Source organism: Diospyros lotus, unplaced genomic scaffold, assembly GCF_014633365.1.
Source record: "Diospyros lotus cultivar Yz01 unplaced genomic scaffold, ASM1463336v1 superscaf1, whole genome shotgun sequence".
NCBI classification, from domain to species: domain Eukaryota; kingdom Viridiplantae; phylum Streptophyta; class Magnoliopsida; order Ericales; family Ebenaceae; genus Diospyros; species Diospyros lotus.
In genome coordinates, this window is record NW_026267104.1 from 604,638 (window position 1) to 628,538 (window position 23,901).

Genomic DNA, 23,901 nt, shown 5'->3' on the forward strand with positions numbered 1-23,901 from the left:
AGCAAGGGCAAACTCAACCCCTCTTATTTATACTTAAAAGATGTTTAGGAATGCAGTAAAATCGAAGTTATTTCTTGATCTAGAGAACCATATATTCTTCATTAATTAAATTTATGAACAAAAAGAGACGAGGAAGATAGTATGACTGATCCCAACATAAAACAAGTTCTTAGAGCACAGGGTTCACGCCTGTCAAGTTCCCCTTTTATATATACTCTTAACAAGAAGAATAAAACAAAACACCTTGAAGTACCTAGCACAGTAGTACATATCTAACCAGTTCACCTGGCGAGGTGGCATTTGCCATGCCTGTGGACCATAAGGAGAACCTGACGGAGGCAATGCACCTTGAGGTGCTGCTACAAAGGGGGAGGAGCTGCGGACACCTTGTGGTACTGCTGGAAATGGTGGAGGTGCTTGCATTGTACCGGGTGGCATTGCACCCGAAGGTGGACTTCCAAGAAGAGAGCCCATGTTCGGAGCTGGGGGAGGTGCCCTAGCAAACAATGTTGCAGGTGCTGCAGGCCCACCTTGTGGTGGTGGCAGGCTTCCAGCTAAGGGCATATGTGGTCCACCTTGCGATGCACCTGGTGCAAATGCCGGAGGCCCATTACTAACAGGGTGGGGAATGCTTCCAGGAGGTAAAGCCGGTCCTGTGATGAAAGGGGATGATCCAAAAGGGGTACCACTCGGACGAGAACCGCGCGGTGCCACCTGGCCAGACAGCAGGATAGCACTGGGAGGCCCACCAGAACTGCTCATGGCAGACGGCAAAGCTCCAGGAGGTGGAGGCCTCGATCCAAAAGGTGGCGGAGGCTGAGTAACAGGAGGAGGACCAGAAGGTCTATTTGAAGCTAAATTTGGGGGCAATGAAGGCTGTGAATGGGTACTGGGAGGGACTGCAGGCCTTGTAAGGACACCCGGTGGGATTGGGCCAGGACGAACCATTGGTGAGGTCCCGGTAAATGGGGCTGAATGGGGAGCTGATGAAGAGAAAGGTGGCGGTTGCTGCCCAAAAGGGGGCGGAGGCCTGCTCGGGACACCAGAATTGGCCGCCGAAGTTGGAGGTCCAGTGGGACGACTGATTTGTAGGTTTTGCACACCATCAGCAAGAGAATTAGGGTTGTAATTAGCCGGGACATTGCTCGGTCTAGGTCCCCCAGGAGCCGCCATGAATAACCAAAATCGAAATCGAGATCTTCAATCTATCCCTTTCAGCTTGATGACGATATCAATACCAACCAAGTATCTACACAAACAAGAAAAAGATCAAAGCATATCAGAATACATATCAACAAACAAAAAGAAAGCGAAAATCATCAGCGACCATACTAAATCTCTCAAACCCCCGATACGTATAGATCCCGATTACGCAATTAAGCAGAGTTTCAGAGATGAAGACCCTAAAATTGAACAGTCACCTGCCTTCCGTATTGCTATCCCGGTACACCTGCCGAAAATCCGATCAAAAGGCGACCAGATTCCGACGGTTCTCCGATCGAATCGCCTTGATCCACCCTAGTTCGATCCGGTAACAAAGAAACCAACACAATGCGAGCCACGCCACCGAGACCGAGAATCTACTGATGAATGCAGAGACAGAGAGATCAGATTAAATCTACTGAGAGAATCACACACATGACACACCGACGCGAAGGAGGAAGAATAGATCAAACGATGAAAAGTAGGTCACCAAGCGAGTGAGAAAATGCGATTATCGACTTCTCTGTGCATGTCAATGTAATGTTCTCCGTGTATGTAAATGTTATGTAACGGATGTACCCTAAATTCATTTGGGAAAAATAATAATATGTAAGTGTATGCTTTATATCTATTTTTCAAAGAATAAGGTATAAAATTAAGTACGTAAAAAAAAATAAACAAATATGATATAAAATAAAATAAAAAAATAAGATTACGTTTTGCTTTTTAATTTTTAATTTTTAATTTTAAATTTAAATTTATTTACTTTTTTATTTTGATAATCTGTTTTTAGAAAATTGAAAACGTATTTTCTTTGTTATTTTGAAAAATTATTTTTTAAAATAAAAATTAAAAAACATATTATCTTTAAAATTTTAAAAATAAATTCTTAAGTATATTTTATTTAATAAATTTAATTATTTAATAAATTATAAATATTTAATGTTAATATATTGTTAAAATAATATATATTTTAAAATTAATGAATTTTATAATATTTTTTTATTATAATAATAAAATATGAATAAATAAATATGTTTTGAGTTTAAAATTTATTTTGAATAAAATTATTCAAAATAACTTTTTATTATTTTGAGTTTTTTTATAATTTTTTTATTTTTAAAATAAAGAATGCGTTTTCTTTATTTTAAAAAATTAAAAATAATTTAAAAATAACAAAAGAAAAGTAATTTAATATTTTTTAAAAATAAAAATATAGTAAAAATGTGTAAATAACAAATTATAGAGATTTTTGTATAAATATATTTTTATTATAAAAAATAATTATTTAATTTAAAAATAAACATAAATTCTATAATAGATTTAAATAAATATAAACATAATTTTTATAGAAATAAATTGTTAATTAAAAATAAATTATTAATTTTTAAAAAATAATCAAACATAATACAAATAATAAAATTTAAAATGTACTTATTTTTAAAAATAAATAATAAATTTAAAATATTTTTTCATCTTTAACCTCTTTTTAATATTATAAAATAATCTTAAAATATTTTTAAAATTATAAAAATAATCCAAAATTTTTTTTAAGTGTTTCTCAACATTTTAGTTCTAAAACAATATTGCCAAGAAGTTTATGTGCATCATAATATGTATATATATTTTTAAAGAGTAACGTAACAAATTCAAAAAATATATTAAATATTGTTCATTTCTTTACCCTACTCACAAAACTAAACATGGGTGAATTTTGTTTTAATTTTTTAAATAAATAACATTAGACATTATCCTAATAATACCCTATTAGATAAAATTATTAGTCCTTTAAATTCAATTTATTATGATAAGAGACGAGTAAGAACTTACAAAAAAATAATTAAATTCTTCTTAAAAAATATAATAATTTTGAAATTATTTAATATACTATAAGTTATTTTCATGTCAATATTACATGCTATTATATAATTTTAACTAAATAAAATTTGCCTATATAATAGGTAAGTTACCGTGAAAGCTTCTTGTGTAAGTAAGGTTATTTCATTTTTTTGTAACGCAAAAATAAATCTCCCAATAACTTGCTTTTCATATAAGCGAGTTTTCTATATCTATTTATCATATTAGCACATGATATTAGTGGAAAAGAATTTATAGTAATAGCCCCAAAATACAAGTCAAATGATTAGATCATGATAAGCTAGAATTAATACCAATAGATTATGAGTTTGATTCCTTACTTTACGCAGTGAAGTAAAATCTTTACCTATAATTTACCTCTTTTAGCAAAATTGAGAACACGAGCGACAAGAAACTGCGCAAGAGCAGTAATCCCGTGAATTTATAATAATAACTTAATTAGTTCTAGAACTACCATTTTATTGACTTTCTGGATTTGGTAACTTCCTGTACCATATTTCACAACACCTCCCCCCCCCCCCCCCCCCCCCAAAAAAAAAAAACAAAAAAGCCTGTACAAATATATTGTTAATTTTGCTTTATACAATCAATTACCAACATCGTGATACTAACAAAAATACAAAAAATGAACCTGCCTGCCTCACCATAGAATTCTCTTCTTGTCTGCTTCCACCGGTTTCACCACCTTAGGTTCTAAACAGGATGTTGATTGTTGAGTCAGTCAACTACATCCGCCACACATATAAGTCATAACATAGCCATAATCACCTGAATTCAATGTTAGAAATGCAATTGCAGTCTTCTGCAGTGACATTAGTATCTATGTTTGAATCTCTTTTTCTGACTGGATCCATACATAATAAACTGGAATTACTTCTACTTACACTTTTCCTGGAACAGCCCATTTGCCGCCCTTTCTCTTGCTGCCGTGCCACGCTCTGAGCATGTTTTGAGTTAGCGATATGTTGTCTATGTGGGAGTGAACTCTTCCAAGGTCTGTTGGGGCTGGGTTGTTGGAAACTTTTGCCACACGAAACTTGTATGCCTGCATTCTCTGCAGCCTTGGGTTTCATCTTGTTTTTCTGTGAACAATCTGGAGCCGAAGAGTTTATACTCGAGCAGGAAGAAGTAGTTGGCTTTCCTTTCCCTTGCATCATCAAAGCCAACTTAGAAGTGCCACGCTCTATGGCGCAAGAGATGCTACCTTGCAGGTTAATGGGTTATCAATAGTACTCCCATCGCAGTGTCATCATCAAAATCAGAATTTCTCATTACTTTCTCTCTCGCAACATTAGAGACCTCCTAGCAACAATCACAAAATGTTAACTCAAAAACAAAACAGAAGCAGTTACAAATAAAACCAAGTTTAGGTGAAACTAAAGCTGTCTGCTAGAACCAGATTCCGGCAATTTATCTATACTAGTAGAGATTAGGAAATGTCATGTAAGAAACAAGTAGGAACAGTTCTAATATCAAAGAATTTGATGAAAGCAATTTGTGAAGGATTCTTCTTACAGTATTGAGAGCAGGTCAAAACCTTGCAGAGGCAAATGTGCAAAAATGGCAACTCAGAAAAGGACATATACAACCACACACACAGAAAGAGGTATAAACATATTTATAGCATATCAATTATAAGTAATGGGACTTTAATTAAGTTGTTTGCCTTCTATTCAACATATTTACAAGTTCTCCAGAGCTCATCTAGGTTGAATGGTACCATCCCTCACTGAGTCGGAGAAGAGAAGCGAGGGTCGTTTACAATGTAGGAAGTAATGGTGACATAACAATATGCGAAATTGGGAAAGATTGCCCTGGCTACAGACCCCAGCAGGACACCGGCACTCCACCAATCATGGCTGCATACAGTATCACTCACTCGGTAGGAGAAAAGAAGAACAAGTGGTTAGAGTTACCGCATCAGTGGTAAAGGTAAAAGTCACAAGAAATGATGTAGGCATGATTGTCTTTGCAGCAGGACAGTAAGATGGCAGTACTCTCTCCCTCGCTCATGATGCACCCCTTCTTTTCTGAAACTAGCCTTCCCCTTTGTGAGAGCTGCTTGCTTGATTTTCCTTGCCCACTTTTGTTCTCTTTTTTCCCCTACCAAAGGAGATACATCCCCATCTGCTTCAGATCAAATGCCGCAGATGGTTCTGAGTAAAAAAAAAAAAAAGGGCCCCCTACGGTGTCCATCTTCCCCAGACAGAGCAACTCCAAGTTGATTGCAGTCAATGGTTATGAAACAGACAAAACTATGATCGATGATGCCATGAATTCACTACACGAAAAAATGTAAAGCAATTCAATCAGCCAGACCTAGAAAGAAATTGCAGGAACAACTAATAGATATCAAAAGAAATAAAATCTGCAAGTGAAAATTAAAAGATACAGTAGAGATACCTCATTTTGTACGTCTATCATATGTTCAGAATCGGATCCTTCATCTCCTTCAGAGTCATCCATCTCCTCACATTCAAACTCTACCTGTTCCCCAATTTCTTCCTCAGAGTCACTCAACTCTTCGTGTTCCATCACAATTTCTAGAGGAGGCTGGTCACCTCCATCATTGACTCCATATGTAGAACTATTATTGTTCGATGCAACTAAAGCTTGGGCAGCTGAATTAAGCTTCTTGCTGACTCCGATAGGAATTGAGGCTCCTGGACAAAATCCACTATTCTGATAACATGAATTCTCAGTGGTGGTTTGGTTGTGTTCAGCCGCATCTCTACCACCTATAGCTTTCTCCTTCCTGGATATGAAACTTAAGTGAATGTCCAAGTCCAGTTCATTAGCTTTTTCATTAGGACTAGACGATTTAGTACTAGTGGCAACTGTACTGCAATTGACTTGGGATTTAGACTGAGTAGCATCAAATGGAGTCTGAAGCTGAGCACAACCACCTCCTAATGGTTCCAAAGTAACAGATACCTGGGCAACCGAATTCACAGTTTCTGAGTGAATATTTATATCATCAGCTATTTGCAGAAGTGGATGAAAATCAATACTGCCAGCACATGAGGTTGTTTTCTTTGACTTCAAAGATTTATCAAAGCGATTAACTACATTGTTTGCTTCATGGGGATTGTATAGGAGAGTGAGATTTAACTGAGGCTGGATTTGTGAAAAGAAATTGGAAGACCTCTGAGTACTGGAGCTCTTAAATGAGTAATATGGTAAATGGCCATCACCAGAGGGCTGAAACAGTAAAGGATGCATCTGAAGATCTGATTCGCCTTTATCTCCTGCAAATTTATCCCCGAGGACAGAAGGTTCTTGTTGGTGCTCATTAATATTGGTTTTTTCCGGTGGGGGTCTTTTGTACTCCGTATATTTTGCTGGATGAGTGCTTCCTAAATTTGCATTGTGAGGAACAGATGAAACTATTTTCTCTGCAGCAGCAGCACCACTACTGGCATCAGCAGCCGGAACCTTAGAAGGTACTCCACCTTGATAACTTTTGAAAGCTGACTGAGACATCACACGGACAGATGGTGGAAGATTTACAGGCGGCAAATCTGGAGCTAACTTCACTAAGTGAGCAGTGTTTGTTCTACGAGATCGATATGGCCGTGAACAGACTTGAGACTTTGAAGGTCTCAAAATCACATGAGAAACAGGTTGATTTGGCTGAACGGGGTATGAATAACATCTAGCAGGGGTAAAATGCGAGAAAGTTTCCAGATTCTGGTAATCCTTAAATGCAGCTGGAAACTCGTCACCAATTTGGGGATGAGATTCTCCAGAGCCCCTACTATTTGTTAGTTCCATGGTATGACAACCCCCTAGCGGCACTAGAACACTGGGTCGGTTTCTTTCATTAAGATTTGAGACAGGAAGTCCAGAGGAAAGAGGAAAGGAGGCACCAGGCCTCCAATCAGCCAAAAATGCCTCATGAACATATGCTTCATCTTCATTATCCACGCAATCATCTCCACTATTATTTTCTCCACCAGCGTTATCAGTTTGACAGCCCTGCAGTTGATAATAATAGATAACAAGGTCAAAAAATGAATTATGAAGGAAATTAACCCCGTTGCTAATAGCCAGAACAAAAGACTGTCAAGAGCAAGCAGACGCAGACCCAATAATTCTTTCATAAATATCATCTTCCATGCAACAATAATTTTTGTATTTAGGAAATTAGTTCCAAGTGAGCTGTAGTTCATGTTATTCACATGTAGTAACAATAAGATGTTATATGTGAAGTGCAGTTTGCTAATAAAGTCCTTAGCATTGTCTCCAAAAACAAAAGAGGTCAAGAACATGTGAGGTAAGGGTTTTCTTTTTTTGCCAACCGGCAGAAGGAAGAAGTTTACCATATAGAAACTTTTCTAAAATTGCTCAAAGGTGAACATGAATGGAATTCTTATAAGAAATATATTTTTCTTAATTTTTTATCTGCTATTTTTTCTATTTTTACGACTAAAATTTAGTAGCAAGGTAAAAAAATTACAAAAATTAATGTTTCCGGAATTTTTAAGCTTAATCATAAATTTTTTTCATGGTTCAAAGCATTTCAAATATCAACAATTTATAGTGTCTTCAAAATATAACAAATTTCCAGTCAATATTTGATCATGCTACCAATTATTGCCTAAGGATAAATGTTTTGACCAAGCAACTAGTTTCATGATAGCTATTACATTTAAGTATTAATTTTGATGCAGATAACTTTCATACAGGCCATACATGCTTTGCCATTATGAGTACAAACACAATATAAAAAAATGAGAATGGTATTAAAAAAAAAAAGAAGAGAGGACTTACTTATCTCTTGAATGAGTACTGAAGACTATCAAACTAGATGGAACCAATACATTATTCCAGTCATAATTACCACAAAATTGAGCCTGAATAGAATTTTGTTAACTCTGGGGCATAGCCTTGGTCAACTAGTGCAAACAAGTCCAAGCATTGGTCCAAACACCAACAATGCCACTCTGGCATGCATGTATGCGTCATCATGTAAGAAAAATGGTCCACGCACCATGTACTAAGTACAAGAAGTTCAAATAATCAAGAAAGTTTCATACTTTTTACATTGGGTTTTGTTTGTGGAGCTTTGGGAACTACTGTTCATAGTTCATGAAATAACTTCATTTGATTTTTTGAACCATTTTCACAAGATATCACACTTGGCTGATGTCAGACAACACTTCAAGCTCAAGTCCACCAATCCATGCTCAGGTAAGACTAAATCCAAGTTAGGCGAACCCCCTTGTTTAAGGCCCCAAATATCTAAAGTTACAACAGCTTTAATTGCATATCTGCAATTGTGTCACCTCATATGTCATAACAGCCACTTAGAAGGTTAGAAAATAGCTTACCTCTTTTTCAGATGAAGTTTGCCAACTTGCCAAAGCAGCAGGTTTGCACTTTCTTCTATTTGATTCATATATTCTGCGCTTCTCTTTTTTGTCTGCAGTCAACTTATATGATTTCTGTGTTCCAGTAGCAATGCGCCATTGTCGGGGTAACAAGGATGGATCTCGATATGGAACAATAAATTTCCATATGGACATCCAGTCAAGCTTAAAAATCTTTAGGCCCTGAATTTGTTGAAGTAATATACATGAATGAGACAGCTGGGCATAAGATTATGACTTCTCATATAACTAATCCAAAAGATACCAAGATAGTTACCTCTTGAATACGTGCTACCTCTTCTGCAGTCAAGGGGGAGCTTTTCATTCTTCGAACTGCCTGCAATTGTAAAAGCCTTGTAAAATTTCAACTAATGGAGACTAGTTAGCATACAATCCAAATGCCTATACAATAAGCACATCTCATCTTATTCATTATGGGGGAGGGACTGTTAGCTGGATTTTTGTTCAGTGGAAGCAGAATTTAATAAAAATATTTTTAATTAATAAATAAAGATATTTAAAAATTAAAATCAAAATTTTCAATAATATGCAAATTTGATTTAGTATTCAAAATAAAATGCAATAAGAATTTTGATAAAAATTAAGACCCAAGAAATTTGTGCACAACATTACTCGATCACTGAGTTACTTTATTGGCAGGAAAAATATAAAAATTTGAGACCAAATTATGGGAAAAAAACTAATAAAAACATAAAGTAATAAAGAAGTAACACTCTATATACTTTCATTTGACATTTAAATACATATTTAATGAACATAACAAATAATTAAAATAAAAACAACACATTCTATTAAACCAAACTCAATAACAAGAAATCCCCTGGATGAAAACAGAATACACACTAACTTCAACCACTCTATGTAAAAAGTAAAGTCATCACCAAATAATCAAGACTACATATAATGTGATATTTATTTATAAATAGAATGAAGGCAAACAATTTATGAAAATCAATGTATATAGAGAGAAATTATACTTAAGTCCTAAAATAAATCTAATGGGGGCAAATGCCTATATTTTGCTGATTGTTCTTCCAAAAAATTTCCAAACGCCAAAAGAGAAAGTGGGGGCAAATGCCCCTCTGCCCAAACACCCAAATATAGGACCGGACCCTCTTTGACATTTAAGGTCATCTCTTGCAAATACTGCCCCAATATGACATCAATGACCATTTTTATTCTCCCCTAGACCATGAATTCCGAGGGACTACCAATATTTCAAGGATAACTCAAAAGTAGGCACTTCAAGGATTAAGAGTTGATAAGCATGCAAACTCAACTTAGCTAACCTTTTCCCCAACTATTAGGTGACAGGCAAACGCAGTCCAATTTTTATATGGCCACTGAATAACAATCAAATTCTGCAACTTATAATTAAATTCAAATAGTCTGGAGAGAGAGAGAAAGAGAGAGCAGGATATGCACATTGCATATAATTTTCAGCAAAATGAAATGCATTTCCAATGATGTGTCAGACTGGAAGAAAAATGAATCAACGTTTGGTAAATATGCGAGCGATATTGACATACCTTGATTGGATTTTCAGGTGCTTTTGAAGAAGAACGATTTTTCTGCCTAACAAAAATCTGTAAAACAATTAACAATTCATATAAATGCCAACAATAAAGATAATGAATTACAAGATATACTGTGCATTCAAACTTCCAGCTATTTTTTTCATTTTTACAAACCCCCCGCCCCCTCCCCGGGTGCCCCCAACCCAGAAAAAGAAAAAAAAGAAGAAAGAGAAATTCAATCAACTGGGAACCAAACAGAAATGCTTATTGAATTCAAAGTTATTTGTTTGCAGATAACACAAAATGATATGAGACTTGAAGTTCATAGCATTTAAACCAGGGTCAGAGGAGAAATTTAAGGGAGAATGTGAAGTAGAACATAAAGGGCTTGTATCTTGTGACTCTTGTCCAATGGAAACCAAGGACAATTTCTGGAGCATGTGGACCTGGAATTTTGTCAAAAGAGCACATTAAACAAAGCATGTAGAGATTACGGAGAGTTCCAGATGGTAAAGTCCCAGACACATGGCAAACCAAAGCAGCGACCTGGAAACTAAATCACTCATACCTTGAAGCTTGGCTGACTCCATGGTTATCAGTATACTTTTCAAAACATACATGATACATACAAAAATAAATTGTATGGCAGCAAATATGCTTTACCCAGGAAGATATAGGAGTCAAATGTTTTAAACAAGCATTACGGATTTTGAGTTTTTGACCAGTATTCATGAATATTGAATAGGTTTGAATCAACAACTTCTATGGTTTCATAGTTAATTAAAGGTCGTTGTTAAATTAGCTTTTGTTCTCAGTCCAATTTCAGCTTTTGATCTTAAGGTCTATTGAGACTATTCATAATACGATTAAAATGGCTCCTATTGAAGATAAGATGTCCGTGACACGATTAAAATGTTTTGGTTATGTGAGAAAAAAGACCCATAGGGACTTCTTTAAGGAAAGTGAAGGGAATGGAACAATCCTTTAGCAAAACAAGTAGAGGAAGACCAAAAAAAGCTTGGTGGGAAACTCTTTAGCTAGAATGAGTAATAAGATATGGCCATAGATAGAAATGATTGTGAGTTAGAATTCATGTAGCCAATCCCACCTAGTGGGATTAAGTCTTGACATGTTGTTGTGGTTTTATGATTCTGAGCAAAAAAGACAATGAAAAGTTTTGACTCCCAAATTCATAGAGCTTCCTCACTAGATAGCTCATAGTGATATAAATAAAAAAATGAAGAAACATGGGCATGTGTGCCCGGTCCTTTCAATGCTTGAAACTCTAAAATAGATGTTAGGTATTATATTATATTAGTGAAATGAAACTGATCAACTCAAAAGAGAGTCTGAAATATAACGTTATAGACATTGGTACCATTGAATGCTGGAACTTGATAATCAACAGTAAGTAAAAAGAGGGAAAAAAGTATGGGAAAATAAAAATAACTTTAGGAGTTCCAAACCAAAAAATCAGTGCCATAGGGTATCTGCAATGCTAAGCCCAGAAAGGAATTACCTGATGCTTGGATTTGCAAGGAAGAAATCGTTGTTGAATTGCTTTCCAGTCTGTATTATATTCCATCAACCCCAATGCAAGTAACCTAAAACATCATACCACGTAACTCAAGCGAGCTTCCACAAGTGTTGTCTAACCAATAAAAGCTAGAATTTGACAACCCCAACCAATCAAAAATTAACGTTGTAGACTAATATTAGCCACAACAATTGTCATGGAAGCAAGTAAGCAACTAAGGAAATGGCAACCTATAGCGAAAATTCAATAAAGTCAAAAGGAGTTAATTGGAACTACTGTCAGGGAGAAAGGGGAGGGAAAAAAAACTCTACTTTTATCTTTTTATTTTTCTGCTAATATTTTAGTGCTTTTTCATTAACCAACAACTAGTAGAAAACCTAAATCCTATAACCATATGCATCCTCTACAATAATATCAAACAAACTTAATAAACTATTGCCACATGGTGGGGGGACCCAATTGATCTGAGATTGAAGCACAACTACTGATACATCATCAATTGGAAGAAGATATCCTTAACAATTATTATATGATTACATATCAGAAACTTATGAAAAACTCAATGAAGCTTTTGAAAACACCTAGGATATAATTATTTGAACTAAAAGAACTTGTTTCATCAAGTGCAAATTACATACTCATGTACAGGTGTCTTCATATATTAGTTATTTGCACACCTAAATATAAAACCCATAAACCTGCAGCACGAGGCACCAATATATTGCATCTATTTTCAAGCTTGTCTTGGTACAAACTCTCAATAATGTAAATCCATTTCACAGGATTGATACCCAACAGTGGAAAATAAGAAATTCAATAAATACTTATGGAAATTTTTTTGCATAAAATGTGATCCTTTTTAAAACATAATAAGCAAATACAAGGGTAGGGCCCACAGAAAAAAGAAAAAAACAATGGCATGAAACAAGCCTCGTCAGAGACTCTTCTTTTTTTTTTTCAATCAAATATAAGGTTTGCATCAACCAATAGTTGTTGATGACAAAAACTGGTATGGCCAGTAAAGGCAGCTCCTTGTGATGAACAATGCCATACCACAGATTCAGCATACAGTAAAAAGCACATGAAACTTACTCATCTTCTGCATCTGTGAACAGCACCCGATTTGCAACAGGTCCTGGGGGTGGCTTATGAGGAAATAGGGCTGAATTAAATAGTGGCAAGAATCTCTGCGCTAAATCAGCAATTTCCTTTGGAACTAGAGCAACTGGTTGCTTCTTGGTCCTTTCAACAAGTGAAGCAGCCAAAGTCTTTTTGGGTGGTTGATCATTGACAGGATAAGATGGTGCCTTTGCAGCCGGCGAAGTGGTTCCTCTAAGAACTTCCATATCAGCTTCCAAAAATGTCTGAAAACAGTGGAGAGGGTACAGAGGTTCCTTTTTAAAGCGATCATCACAAGTAGCTTGAATGCATTGTTTCTGATGCTCTTGCACAGCTGTCAATAATTTCACAACAGCAGTAAGCAATAAGGTGATAACTGCAGAAATACAACAAATATTTAGCACTTTCTACATGACATACCAATAGAAACATCTTCCATATATTTTCCAAGTAAACTAAGCGGAGCTACATCAAGAACAGATAGGATTTGACCATTCAAAGACGGCACCCAGAATGCACTGTCAAAAGTTTGGGAAGGACTCCCCTTCCCAGTAGAATCATGCCCACGACTTCCTCTAGAAGGAGAAATAGTTCCAGAGGAGCAATTTCTATGTTCATCTACAGAACATGCTGGCTCAGAGGTGGAAGGTGCTGTCAAAGATTTGGAATATCCACACTGTAAGGAAGGATTAATGTAAGGGGGGCAAAAGAAAAAACAGGGATATGGCACACTTCTCCGTGATATTTCTTGATCTCTTTTATGAAGTATCTCTGAAATTAATTTCTGAACTTGGCAGGCAATGTGCTGTCTAGAAGGATCAAGAACACAAAGAGAAAACACCTGAATAAGAAGTTGCACGTGTTCGTGTATTAGACAATGCAACTGACCCAGCTGATGCGGAGTAAATCCATTCATAGAGCCATCATGTCCTGAGAATGACCAAGAGTGTGAAGCAGTCTCAGGTATCAACATAGGGAAAGACACAACAGGTGCATTTGGTAAGAGTGGTCGCAATGGTCTATTTGACTGTTCCAAAAGCTTATGTTTCTGTTGGGTAGAAGCTTTCTGTCGTCTATTTAGCCTAGTTTCAGGGCGTCGACCAGCTGCCTCACGCTCTTCTTGGTTATCACCCCTTGTGTTCTCATCAAGATCACTTTCAAGTGCCTCCTCAATTTCTAATTCAAAGTCTGCGTCATTTTCTTCATCTTCATCATCCACATTTCCATTTCCTTCTCTACTTTGATTATCACCATCACCACCCTGTAAAACAGCAGCAAGAAATTTCCTGTACTCTTCCTCATCATCAACATTTTGAAGATCCTCATCATCATCTGTTTCTTGAAGAAAAGTCTCAAGTTCATCAAGTGTGAAGCTAGCAAGTGAATAGCGGGCCCTTGTACGCTTGAAGATAGCATCATCATCATCTATATCCATAATTGGCTTCCCGGAATTTGTTATATCTCTGTCCATAACATCATTAATGGCACCTAGCCCACTTATTGAACAGATCCCCTTATTATCAGATGTTTCATTTTCATTTTCAAGTTGAGAAATCAAAACTGCGTTTCTCTTCCTCAATCTTGAAGGGGTTGCTTTCTCAAATTCTTTTTCACCTGTTTCCCCAGATAAAATTTTAGTTTGTCTTACAATCTGTTCAGTCTGCTCTGAACCTCCAAGAGCATAGTCTTGCAGCAAACCAGCTGGAATTGATGAGAAATCAGCAGGAAGGGCTACATCTGTGTTTCCCTCACCCTCAGTGATATCAGCATCCAAAACTTCTATTTCGGAACTCAGGCCAGAAGAAGCTTCCAAAGATGGGGATTCTTTCAAAAATGGGTTGAAATCTACATCCTGTTCCTCATCTTCTTCCTCATCCTCTTGGTCCAAATGGCTTTCGCTGCAATGAGATAAATTTGCTTCCACAGGAAAAGCATTTTGATGACTGAAGTTCCCAACTTCAGCTGATAGTCTATTTGAAGATGACATATTGAAGAAAGGATGCAGAGTAACAGCTAATGCCTTAAAAACTGAAACCTCCAAAAAGAAAGCCAACAAAAATTAAGGGAAAAAAAAACAAAACACAAGAGTTAATTACTGCTAGGCACACTAAACAATACTAAAAAAGTGGATGACAAAAATAAAAAATAAAATTCAAGCTCAGGAAACATTAAGTAATATCTATTCATGCAAGCACACAAAAGCATATGCATGTTTACTTCGAAAGCTTATTCGATGTTAAGTTCAAATCATGAAATGCTATACTGATTTTTCTTAATATTAGATGCTATTCAGCACAATCATTTACATCCTTAGCAAATGTGTCAATTATCAACCTTGTTTAAGTGATTCCAAATCAAAAGATCCAGTCAAGAATAATATAAATGCTGCTGTCCAGAAAGCAGCAAGTAGACAAAAATACAAGCCCCAGCGCCAAAACAAGCTATAAACATTTATCAACAACTCAAATACTTAAAGAGAAAAGAAAAGCCAGCAAAAATGAACTTGCCGAACTAACAATCTCTGAAATAAACTAGGAATCAAGCAAATGCAGAAAAAATATATAATTCAATCGCTAAGGCTTCCTCAGAATATGCCTCAATATTTCTACTCTGATTAGCAAGAACCATGTTGTTTCGAGAACCCAAAAAAATTAGTGAAGGAATCATTATCAACAAAAAGCCAGAAAAAGAACGATAAGCAATTCCTAAAACACAGCAAGTACGCAATTCCAGTTACAAAAACTCAGCACCCAGTAGCACAGTAGTCAGCACATGGTTCCCAATCTGAAATGCAGGGATAGAAAGCTAAAGGGTCAGAATGAAGAAAAAGGAGGTGCGGACCGTGCAGTTTTGAATGTGGGAAAAATCAGTAAAAATGTTAATGAGTTCCCAAACTCAAGTACAAACGACACATGCTGTTGACATCTCGTATTAGAGGTAACTTAATTTGCCGCAGAAAATTGAAGGCGACGAAGCAGAAAGAAAAAGGAAAAAATAAAAACCAATATTACCTCAGCGGTAGTCGGATTAGGCGTCGAAAGAGCTGTTAGGGCTACTATCTCTACCCCGTTAGATCTGAGAAAATTGATTCGAACATTGAAGGAGAAGAAGTTTGAGGAACATTCGGGAATAACCAATACAAATACGGACACTAACTAGCGCTTCGCCGGACGAATCGTCGGAGAACACGACCAGAGCAGCTGACTGTTCGAAAAACCCTCGGTGAAAGTGCCGTCGCTGAGAAGGACATAGGAGCAAATATCGTTTCTCCGACGACTCGAACGTGAGACCAGGCTGAATCAGATTGTCTTCGAATTGGGTAAATTAGGCCATCTCCAACGGCTTCCCTATTTCAATTCGCCAAGCTAAATATAGGGAGCCAACCCCAAAATCAGGCCTCCAACGCAACTCGCCAAGCCAAATCTCAATCGCCAAAAATCTGGCGAGCCTCAAAAGCTTCACCAGATGTGGCGAAGGAAATCTGAGAGAGGAGCATGGAGAAGAGAAGTTTCAGACGCGGCGGAAGACAGCTTCGACCACCAGATCCGGCGGTTGCGGCGATCAGCGGAAGCGGCGGCGACGACGAGTAGAACGGCGGCGGCGTCTTCAGTGATTTTGGAGAATTCTTCGGCGTATTCTCCGAGCAGAAGCAGAGTTTTTGTGATTTTGAAGAAATTTTTTATTTATTTTTATATGAAATTATTTATATTGTGCTTTTAATTATTAATTTATATATTTAATTATTAATTTTATGTAGGTATGTATTTAATTATTAATTATGTTCATATATCTAATCTAATTATTTTGTGAATTTGATTATTAATTTATATATTTTATTATTAATTTTGTGTGTATAAAAATTATAAATAAGGTAAAATAAATAAAATTAAATTTTATTAATAAATAAATAAAATAATAAAATGTGCCATTTAGGGATGGCAATTGCAACCGAAATTGTGGGAAATCGAACCGGTCAACGTGGTTAAAAACCGTTTGACTGGATAATGATTTGGTTTGGGAAAAAATCGAACACTGTTTCAATGGGTATGGTTTTCATTAAAACCAAACCAAAATCTGAACCGAAATCGAACCGTTGTGTGGGTAACCGAACTAAATATATAAATATATATAATATATATTATATATTAGAGGGACAGCTGCGAAACCCATCCCACCCTAACCCATTTGCGAACCCATCCCAGCCGGCTGCCCACTTGCAAACCCACCCCACCCTAGCCTACTTACAGACCCTTATCTTCTCTTTCCATTCTCGACTTCACTTTCGCTCTTTCTCACCCTTACTGCTTCTCGTACTCTACCTCATCTCTCTTGCTGGTCCGCTCGCCCTCGCTCTCTACCTCTCTCTTGCTCTCACTCTGCCCCCTCTGCAAACAACAGCAAACCCTTCTTCCTCTCTATTACTCTCTTGATCCGTTCTGTTGCTCACCCCCACTCTTGCTTGCTACCTCTCTCGTCTTCTCTGTAATACAAATACAGTTTTGAGAGTAATAATTGAAACACAAGAAGCGTCGACCAAACGAGTCGGGAGTCGTGCACCTTCATTTTCTGAGCATCAAACTTGAATTGCCTTATGCAATTTATCTCTGTACGCCGACAACAAGGTCTCCATCTCTCTCTCGGCAACTCACAAATTAGGGTTTCTGACTTGATATATTATTTTGGTTTGATTAATGCGCAAATGCCTAAATCTAAATCTAACTTCTGTTTTATATTTTTATGTAAATCTTTAATATTTAAGAATGTATTTGTATTTGCTATTTCTTTCTTTACTCATCTATTTTGATTTTTTTTCCCCTTACAACAATGAATTGAAAGGTCAAACTTTTTGTTCCCTCATTCTGCGCTTGCATCGATTTTTTTGATCAAATATTAATATATATTATGGGTGTGTTTGTGTTTGTGCTTACCACTTAGATGTATAAATAAATTAAATTATTACAATTTAGGAGACACTATCAATTTGAATCCAAAAGCATGGAATTAATGTTAGAATTTTCATCTAATAATTAGATATATGTTTGCATAATGTTATTGTTAGTTGGCACAACTGTGAAAGGCATAATGTAGTGCATGCAGATAAACAAGTTTTTATGAATGTTATTTGTAAAAGTTTGTCTTTATTTGTTGATATAGGATCAAATTAAAAAAATTATAGTTAAAATCAAAATAGAACTGAAACCGAATAGTTTGATTATAGTTTTTAATTTTTAAAACCAATAGGATAATGGTTTTGGTTTTAGTATTTTAAATTTGGTTTGATTATGATTTTAGTAAAAATCAAAACCAAACCGAATCATTGTCAACCCTAGTGCCATTAGAACACTTATAATTTTAGTGGTAAAATTAAAATAAAAAGAAAATTATTTATAATATAATAGAGATAGATATAAGGATTGGGTTTGGAGAGACTGCCCACTAAGTATCCCTATGATTTTACATAATTACAAATATTACCCCCTCTAATTTAAAAAAGACTATTTTATCTCTATGATTTTTTTCTTAAGAAAAGATATTAAAATACTCTTTTATTTTATAAAAAACACCGTGACACTTCAAAATTTTAAAATATTCTATTAAACACTCTATTTTACAAAAATAAAATTATTAGACATTTTTTTGCCTGTCAATATTAAATCAAATTTTATGAAATATTAAGAATTTAAAAATCACTTTAACTCTCAACTTAATCCCAAAAGTCTGACATGTGACCATCATTTACCCTTTTAACATTTTTCCGCCTCCCAAGGACTTCCGGCAGCCACCATCATCAGAGCTTCTGTCACTTTTATCTCATTCCATTCTTACTCTCTCTGGGTTTGTTCTTTGTTTTTGTTGTTCGTACCTCTTTTGAATTGTGTTGAAGGGAATGACATGCAAACTGGTAAAATTAGATTCAAGAATGGCTAGTAATTATAAAGATTGAGAAATTTTGACCAAATAGAAGAGAAAGAAAAAATGCAAAGACAATATATGTTCTACACACAGAGATGAGAGATCGGTACCGTTGTAAAGAAATGTGGTTTTCAGAAAGGGAGAAGTGAAAATAAAAGATGGGAGTTTTTTCATGTAAATTCAATTTGTGGAAAGAAGCTTAAATGTGGAAATCATTATTGCAGTGAAATTTGTCATCTAGGGTTCATTCGGGAAGTGTGGCATGCTGCCAGGATGGAAGAATCAAGACATGTTATTGTGGTAAAACCAGCTTGCAAGAGGAACGACAGAGTTGTTTGGATCCTATTCCAACCAGTTCTCAGGTTTGTGGCAAAACTCTCCCTTGTGGAGTGCATCAGTACTAGGAGAAAGTGCCATTCGGGGAATTATGCACCATGTACAGTTCTCATAACTCAAAAATGCCAGTGCAACTCAACTTCTCGAATCGCGGAATGCTACAAAACAATGATCAAAGAGGAGAAGTGGAATGTGTTGGTGGACATGTGGTTTTCCAGAATATACCTTGCGGATCAAGAGATATCAGATGTAACAAGCTATGTGGCAAGACCAGGCAACATGGGATGCACGCGTGTGCTAGAACTTGTCATCCACCCCCTTGTGATTCTTCTTGTTTGAGGGCTTCTTGTGGACAGATATGTGGTGCCCCCATGAGGGAATGCAGACATACTTGCACCACACTTTGTCACCCCTCTTCTCCATGCCCTGATGTATGTGAGTTCCCTGTCATAATATCATGTTATTGTGGCACAATAACTACAACTGTGCCTTGTGACGCCGGAAGAGGTGGTGGTGGGTTCAACACTGATACTGTTTTTGAAGCTTCTATAATCCAAAACTTGCCAGTACCACTTCAACCTGTTGGAGCAACAAACTGGAAAAAAAAAAAAAAAATCCGCTTGGACACAAGAAGTTAATGTGTGATGATGAATGCGCTACGGTAGATAGAGCGCAAACGGGCTCTAACAGATGCTTTTGGAGTCACAACACTAATTTTAGATGTCCTTCATTTCGGTGAGAACTCCATTGTGACGTGGATGAGATGGCCTTAGCATTTTATGATAAGTGTGATCTGGGCGATTTTAAAGACTAACTTTAAAGAAATTGGGCCAATGATTTCGAGTCATCAGCTTTGCTGATGAGGTCTATGCTTTTTTGGGCAAATTCTTTCGTTTAGGTCTCGAAATTAGCAATTTTTTTATTTTAGGAAAAAATTAATTCCCTAATAACTTTTATTAGGGAGTGAATTTTAACATGCTGTTTTGAGAGATTTTCCTTATTTCATACTGATTTTTAATTATATAATGAAATCTCAACCTTACTTTTTTTGGTAAGATTCGAGATTTAGGATTCTTTCCAAATTATAGCCTATAAATTCTATGTTTATAGGAGATTTTGGATCGATTGAAAATTTTTCAATAAAATTTTTGTTGAAATTTTCTCTTAATTCTCTTCAATTTATTCGGTATTCTTTAGAATCAAGATTTATTGATTGAGTTCTATAATCCAGTATTCGTGAGCGAATCAACGGATTATTAGAAGGCTTTCACTATGTCACATTGTTTCCGAAGTTCTATCTAACCTCTTTAGGCGTGACCCTAGGTGGGTGTTGTATGTGGAAGAGAGGTGCAAGTTCTTAGTCCTTGGCAGGGGTAGAGGAGGAAGCAATAGCAATGCACTCCGAGTTCATGTCTTTTCTCCAATGTTGAAGGAAAAAAAGGGATGCAGTAAGGCTGATTGCTGAGAGGTGGAAACTTTCGGTTAATGCTGCTGGATGGGAGCCAAAACGTCTCATTGTGGTGGTTCATGTTACTCCAGAGTCCGTGGCTCCAGCTCGTGTGCTTGGTGCTAAAGGGATTATTATCCCAAATATGTTACATCCAGCAGTTTTTGATCCTCTAGTAGACATGGATCAAAGGCTTGTTGTTGCCCTGTTCGAATTACCAAGGGATGCAGATATCAGAGCTCTGGTCCTTAAGTTTGGTGGAGAATACGAGCTAGTATGATTGAATGGCAAGAATGCATTGGCTATTTTTGGTGACCCTGCGCGTGCAGCAAGCGCCACGGGGAGATTAAATCAAGGTTTTTTATACTATGGTGTTATTGTGTTCGCTCGTAGTGGGGCTGGTAGTGGGAGTGTGATTTTGTTCACACCTTTAAAGAACCTTGAAAAAAAATAATCCCTTTTTGAAAAAATAATGTTTTATCCTTATGTTGAAAATTGTTAAAACTAACCATGTTTAAAAAAAAAAAAATTGTTTTTAACCACTTTTCTGAAAAATTTATTTTCAGCTACTCAAACAAATTAATTACTGAAAACGACTCAGTCACTTTTCAATTTTAACTCAGTTTTAACCCTGTCAATTATTTTTGTAAATCTATCATTTTTTTATAAATTCTAATACATCCAATTTTAATCCTGTCACATTTTCACTTGAGTTCTAAAAATAATTTTTTTTTTTTTGAAACATGGTTAACTTTTGTAATTTTCACCATAAAAATAAAACATTATTTTTTTTAAAAAGGGATTATTTTTTTAACCCCACCGACGGGGTTATGTTCACCCCGTTAAAGGGGCGAACAAAATCGCACTCTTATATGGTCCAAGACTTGCACTAAATAATGGTCCGTCATTGCTTGTTTCATTCCCCAGACTTCAGCAATCTTCTGGTGCAAGTCGTCGTCATTTTCTTTTTCAATTGTCACAGTTGTTAATCAACAATGTCCAACAAAAATCCCAATAAATAAATATAATACTCATCTGCTTCTTGCAAAATATAAAGCAAAAGGAAGGCCACACCTATACTTTTGTTCATGTATTTTCATATTTTTTTAATATAATTATTATTTTAATTACACTTCTAAATTTAAATTTTCGAATCAATTTAATTTATATAATTTAATTTTTTTTTGACAATTTTAACTTTTTATTATTTCAATTACACTCGTAAATTTATATTTTTTTTGGTTAAATTAACCCCTATATTTTAACATAAATTGAGTGTAATATGTATTTTATCATCTCATTTTATTATTTTTTTTATTTATAAAAATATAAAGATTAAATTAATTCAAAAATACAAATTTAAATGTGTAATTGAAACCAAAAAAAATAAATTATCACATGAAAAAAAAAAACAAAATATAAGAATTAAATTGATTTAAAAATTAAATTTAAGAATATAATCAAAATAATAAAAAATTCAAATTGGTACATAAAAAAAAATTAAAAGTGCTAACAAAAAAAATATAAATTTGGCCGAAGCAAAAAATATCAAAAGAAAGCTAAACCAGTTAGTTTCCTACGGCAAGTAAACCACAATTCATGATTGCATTTGGAAAATATAACAGGTCACAACCGCCATGTTTGGAATACAATAAACTGCTGGAAATGTCATAATATCGTTTGATACGACACCACAATCCTTGTAGCAGTTGGGGCTTGGGGTTTGGGCTCAAGATCTATCATGAGACTGAGGCAGCTGAAAAGTGCAAAACCGAGAAACACAGTTGCAGTTTAAAATTGAAGTTTATTCTAATAACTAGTGCTTGAACGCAATAACAATTGCAGTACAGTTGTCTGTGCACCGGCGCTCGCGGACAGCTTCCCTGACAAGACGGCGGCTCACAGCTGGAACAGGCAAACCCTCCTGCCAAAGAACTTTAAAGTTTGAGAACAAGCCTCTCTTTGGAAAATCAGATATTGGATAACCAACAACTACAGAGTCCAGCCACACAAATCAAATTACGCAACGGTCTAAATATATGGATTAGACAATACATACATGCATATATATATGTATAATAATTCAATTAAAACGACATATTAATTAGAGTACAATTGAAAGCCAAAGCATCACACGACTCCTCATAGAAAGCGCAAGAGTGAGATTGTCAAAGATTTATTTGAACCTTTAGCAGCTTGTGAACAAATTCAACAGCATCGCTTGGCCCAAAAACCTGCAACTCAGTAACAAATTTGTACATCAATAGAACTTGCAAAGCCTGTTGATAGGTTTCATTCAAAATGAAGGTAGCAGCTTTGAGAAGATATACCCCCCACAGGCCATCACAGCCAAGAATAATAAAGTGATCGCGTTCCGTAAGATCAAAAGAATGAATATCCGGGATTGCAACAACACCTACCTGCAGTTCGCTTACTTTTTTTAGCCCGTGCAATGTAAACTGTATGGATGTAAAGTTGCATTGTAAACCTTAAAATAAGTATGACCCAGAAACAACAGGAAAAATATATTCAAAAGTTTTACGAAAAAACATTAAATATAGCCAGATTCCAAGACAAGAACATAAAGCATACCTTTTTAAATTGCCGATCTCCGAAGGCCCGGGAAACTTCAAGGCGCCCCTGCAGTCGTCCATGATTCACAGAACCACCAGCCTGAAAGTGGAGGTTCAAAATTGGCAACTTGAGGTATCCATAATTGTTAAGTTATTGACCACCATTTGAACTAAAAACTTAGTTATTAAATAGATCGGCAATTTTATGTGTAATATTATTATTTATACTATCAACATACCCTCTCGCCTGTGACCCAACATTAGCGTATAATTAGGCTCAACATGTGCAACTATTTAACCATCAGGTTTCCTATGAGGTTGGAACACACAACATACCATGTTAAATTATTGGTCACTAGCTCATCTAAAATGTGAAGATATGGGAAATTGTCTTTTATTATTTAAATTTATACTCTGAAAAATAACAATACAAATTAAGTAAATAAACAAGCAGGGAAGAGAGCATTGATGTAATGAAAGAAACTTGTTTCTGACTCAGACCTTTTATATAGTTGAATAAACTTTAGGACTGGATCACCTGTTTGGCCAATCCACACTTTCAACCTTGTAAGCAATGTACTCAACAGTTTCAAATTTGTAAAACTCTATTCTGAATAGGCATAAATAAAAAGAGCGTAGGTAAAGATCTCTCACAAAACTAAGAAGGAATAGAATGCATGAACTCTCATCAGGAGTGAAAATATCATCAGTTTTTTCTTAATTCCTTCTCACCTTTCATATAAGGTTATCTATACAAAGTATGCTTAAACTTGAAACAATTGTATACATCAAGATTTACTTCTACTAGGCCTCGACATCCTTACCATCCTTTTCCAATGAATTTTCTAGTGAACAGAATATTCCAGCTGTAAGGAACTTCTCATCGCACACAAATTTTGTCTTCTGGAATTTCAAAAATAAAGTACTTGTAATATCTAGTTGGTCTACATAACCAATAATGTCCTGTATCAACTTTCAGAAAGAA

At 35.7% G+C, this 23,901-nt stretch overlaps 3 protein-coding genes across 10 annotated transcripts in view; all 3 read right to left on the bottom strand.

The window, feature by feature from the left end:
* The window catches only part of LOC127792948 (protein transport protein Sec24-like At4g32640), a 28,234-nt gene extending 26,471 nt beyond the window's left edge, over positions 1 to 1,763 (bottom strand). Inside the window, exons 1-2 of one of the 2 annotated variants that reach the window (XM_052323630.1) lie at positions 1,426 to 1,763; positions 286 to 1,249 (exon numbers count right to left, since the gene is read on the bottom strand). In XM_052323630.1, the coding sequence (XP_052179590.1) occupies positions 286 to 1,173 (888 nt within the window). In that variant the 5' untranslated portion in view covers positions 1,174 to 1,249; positions 1,426 to 1,763. Of the gene's footprint in view, positions 1 to 285; positions 1,250 to 1,421 lie in introns of both variants that reach the window. The other variant, XM_052323631.1, reaches the window with a different exon arrangement.
* A 1,858-nt stretch (positions 1,764 to 3,621) lies between these two features.
* Positions 3,622 to 16,302, bottom strand: LOC127792979 (uncharacterized). 4 transcript variants are annotated; one of them, XR_008021249.1, is made up of 10 exons: positions 15,659 to 16,302; positions 13,068 to 14,675; positions 12,621 to 12,981; positions 11,511 to 11,595; positions 10,004 to 10,060; positions 8,731 to 8,790; positions 8,415 to 8,636; positions 5,485 to 7,059; positions 4,998 to 5,362; positions 3,622 to 4,383 (listed from the first exon to the last, which is right to left on the bottom strand). XR_008021249.1 is itself a non-coding variant. In XM_052323687.1 (9 exons), the coding sequence occupies exons 2-9, from the start codon at positions 14,632 to 14,634 to the stop codon at positions 4,294 to 4,296; spliced, it is 4,017 nt and encodes a 1,338-aa protein (XP_052179647.1). In that variant the 5' UTR covers positions 14,635 to 14,675; positions 15,659 to 16,302; the 3' UTR covers positions 3,622 to 4,293. The 4 variants fall into 4 exon arrangements, 3 of the variants coding, with proteins under 3 accessions (XP_052179647.1, XP_052179648.1, XP_052179649.1); XM_052323687.1 differs by lacking the exon at positions 4,998 to 5,362; XM_052323688.1 differs by lacking the exon at positions 4,998 to 5,362 and having other exon boundaries at positions 13,068 to 14,682.
* A 5,658-nt stretch (positions 16,303 to 21,960) lies between these two features.
* Positions 21,961 to 23,901, bottom strand: part of LOC127793098 (probable protein phosphatase 2C 8) — a 43,976-nt gene continuing 42,035 nt past the window's right edge. For 2 of the 4 annotated variants that reach the window (XM_052323883.1, XM_052323880.1), the window contains exons 7-10: positions 22,936 to 23,016; positions 22,674 to 22,802; positions 22,530 to 22,577; positions 21,961 to 22,267 (exon numbers count right to left, since the gene is read on the bottom strand). In XM_052323883.1, the coding sequence (XP_052179843.1) occupies positions 22,160 to 22,267; positions 22,530 to 22,577; positions 22,674 to 22,802; positions 22,936 to 23,016 (366 nt within the window). In that variant the 3' untranslated portion in view covers positions 21,961 to 22,159. The remainder of the gene's footprint in view (positions 22,268 to 22,529; positions 22,578 to 22,673; positions 22,803 to 22,935; positions 23,017 to 23,901) is intronic. The other 2 variants (XM_052323881.1, XM_052323882.1) reach the window with 2 other exon arrangements.

What these genes read in the sequence shown, in the direction of transcription:
- LOC127792979 (XM_052323687.1), bottom strand. Translation starts at nt 14,634, where the DNA reads ATGTCATCTTCAAATAGACTATCAGCTGAAGTTGGGAACTTCAGTCAT. An exon ending in TTCACAGATGCAGAAGATGA is followed by an intron (nt 11,596 to 12,620) that starts GTAAGTTTCATG and finishes ATGATGTTTTAG; the next exon opens with GTTACTTGCATTGGGGTTGA. An exon ending in TGATAGACGTACAAAATGAG is followed by an intron (nt 4,384 to 5,484) that starts GTATCTCTACTG and finishes GATTGTTGCTAG; the next exon opens with GAGGTCTCTAATGTTGCGAG.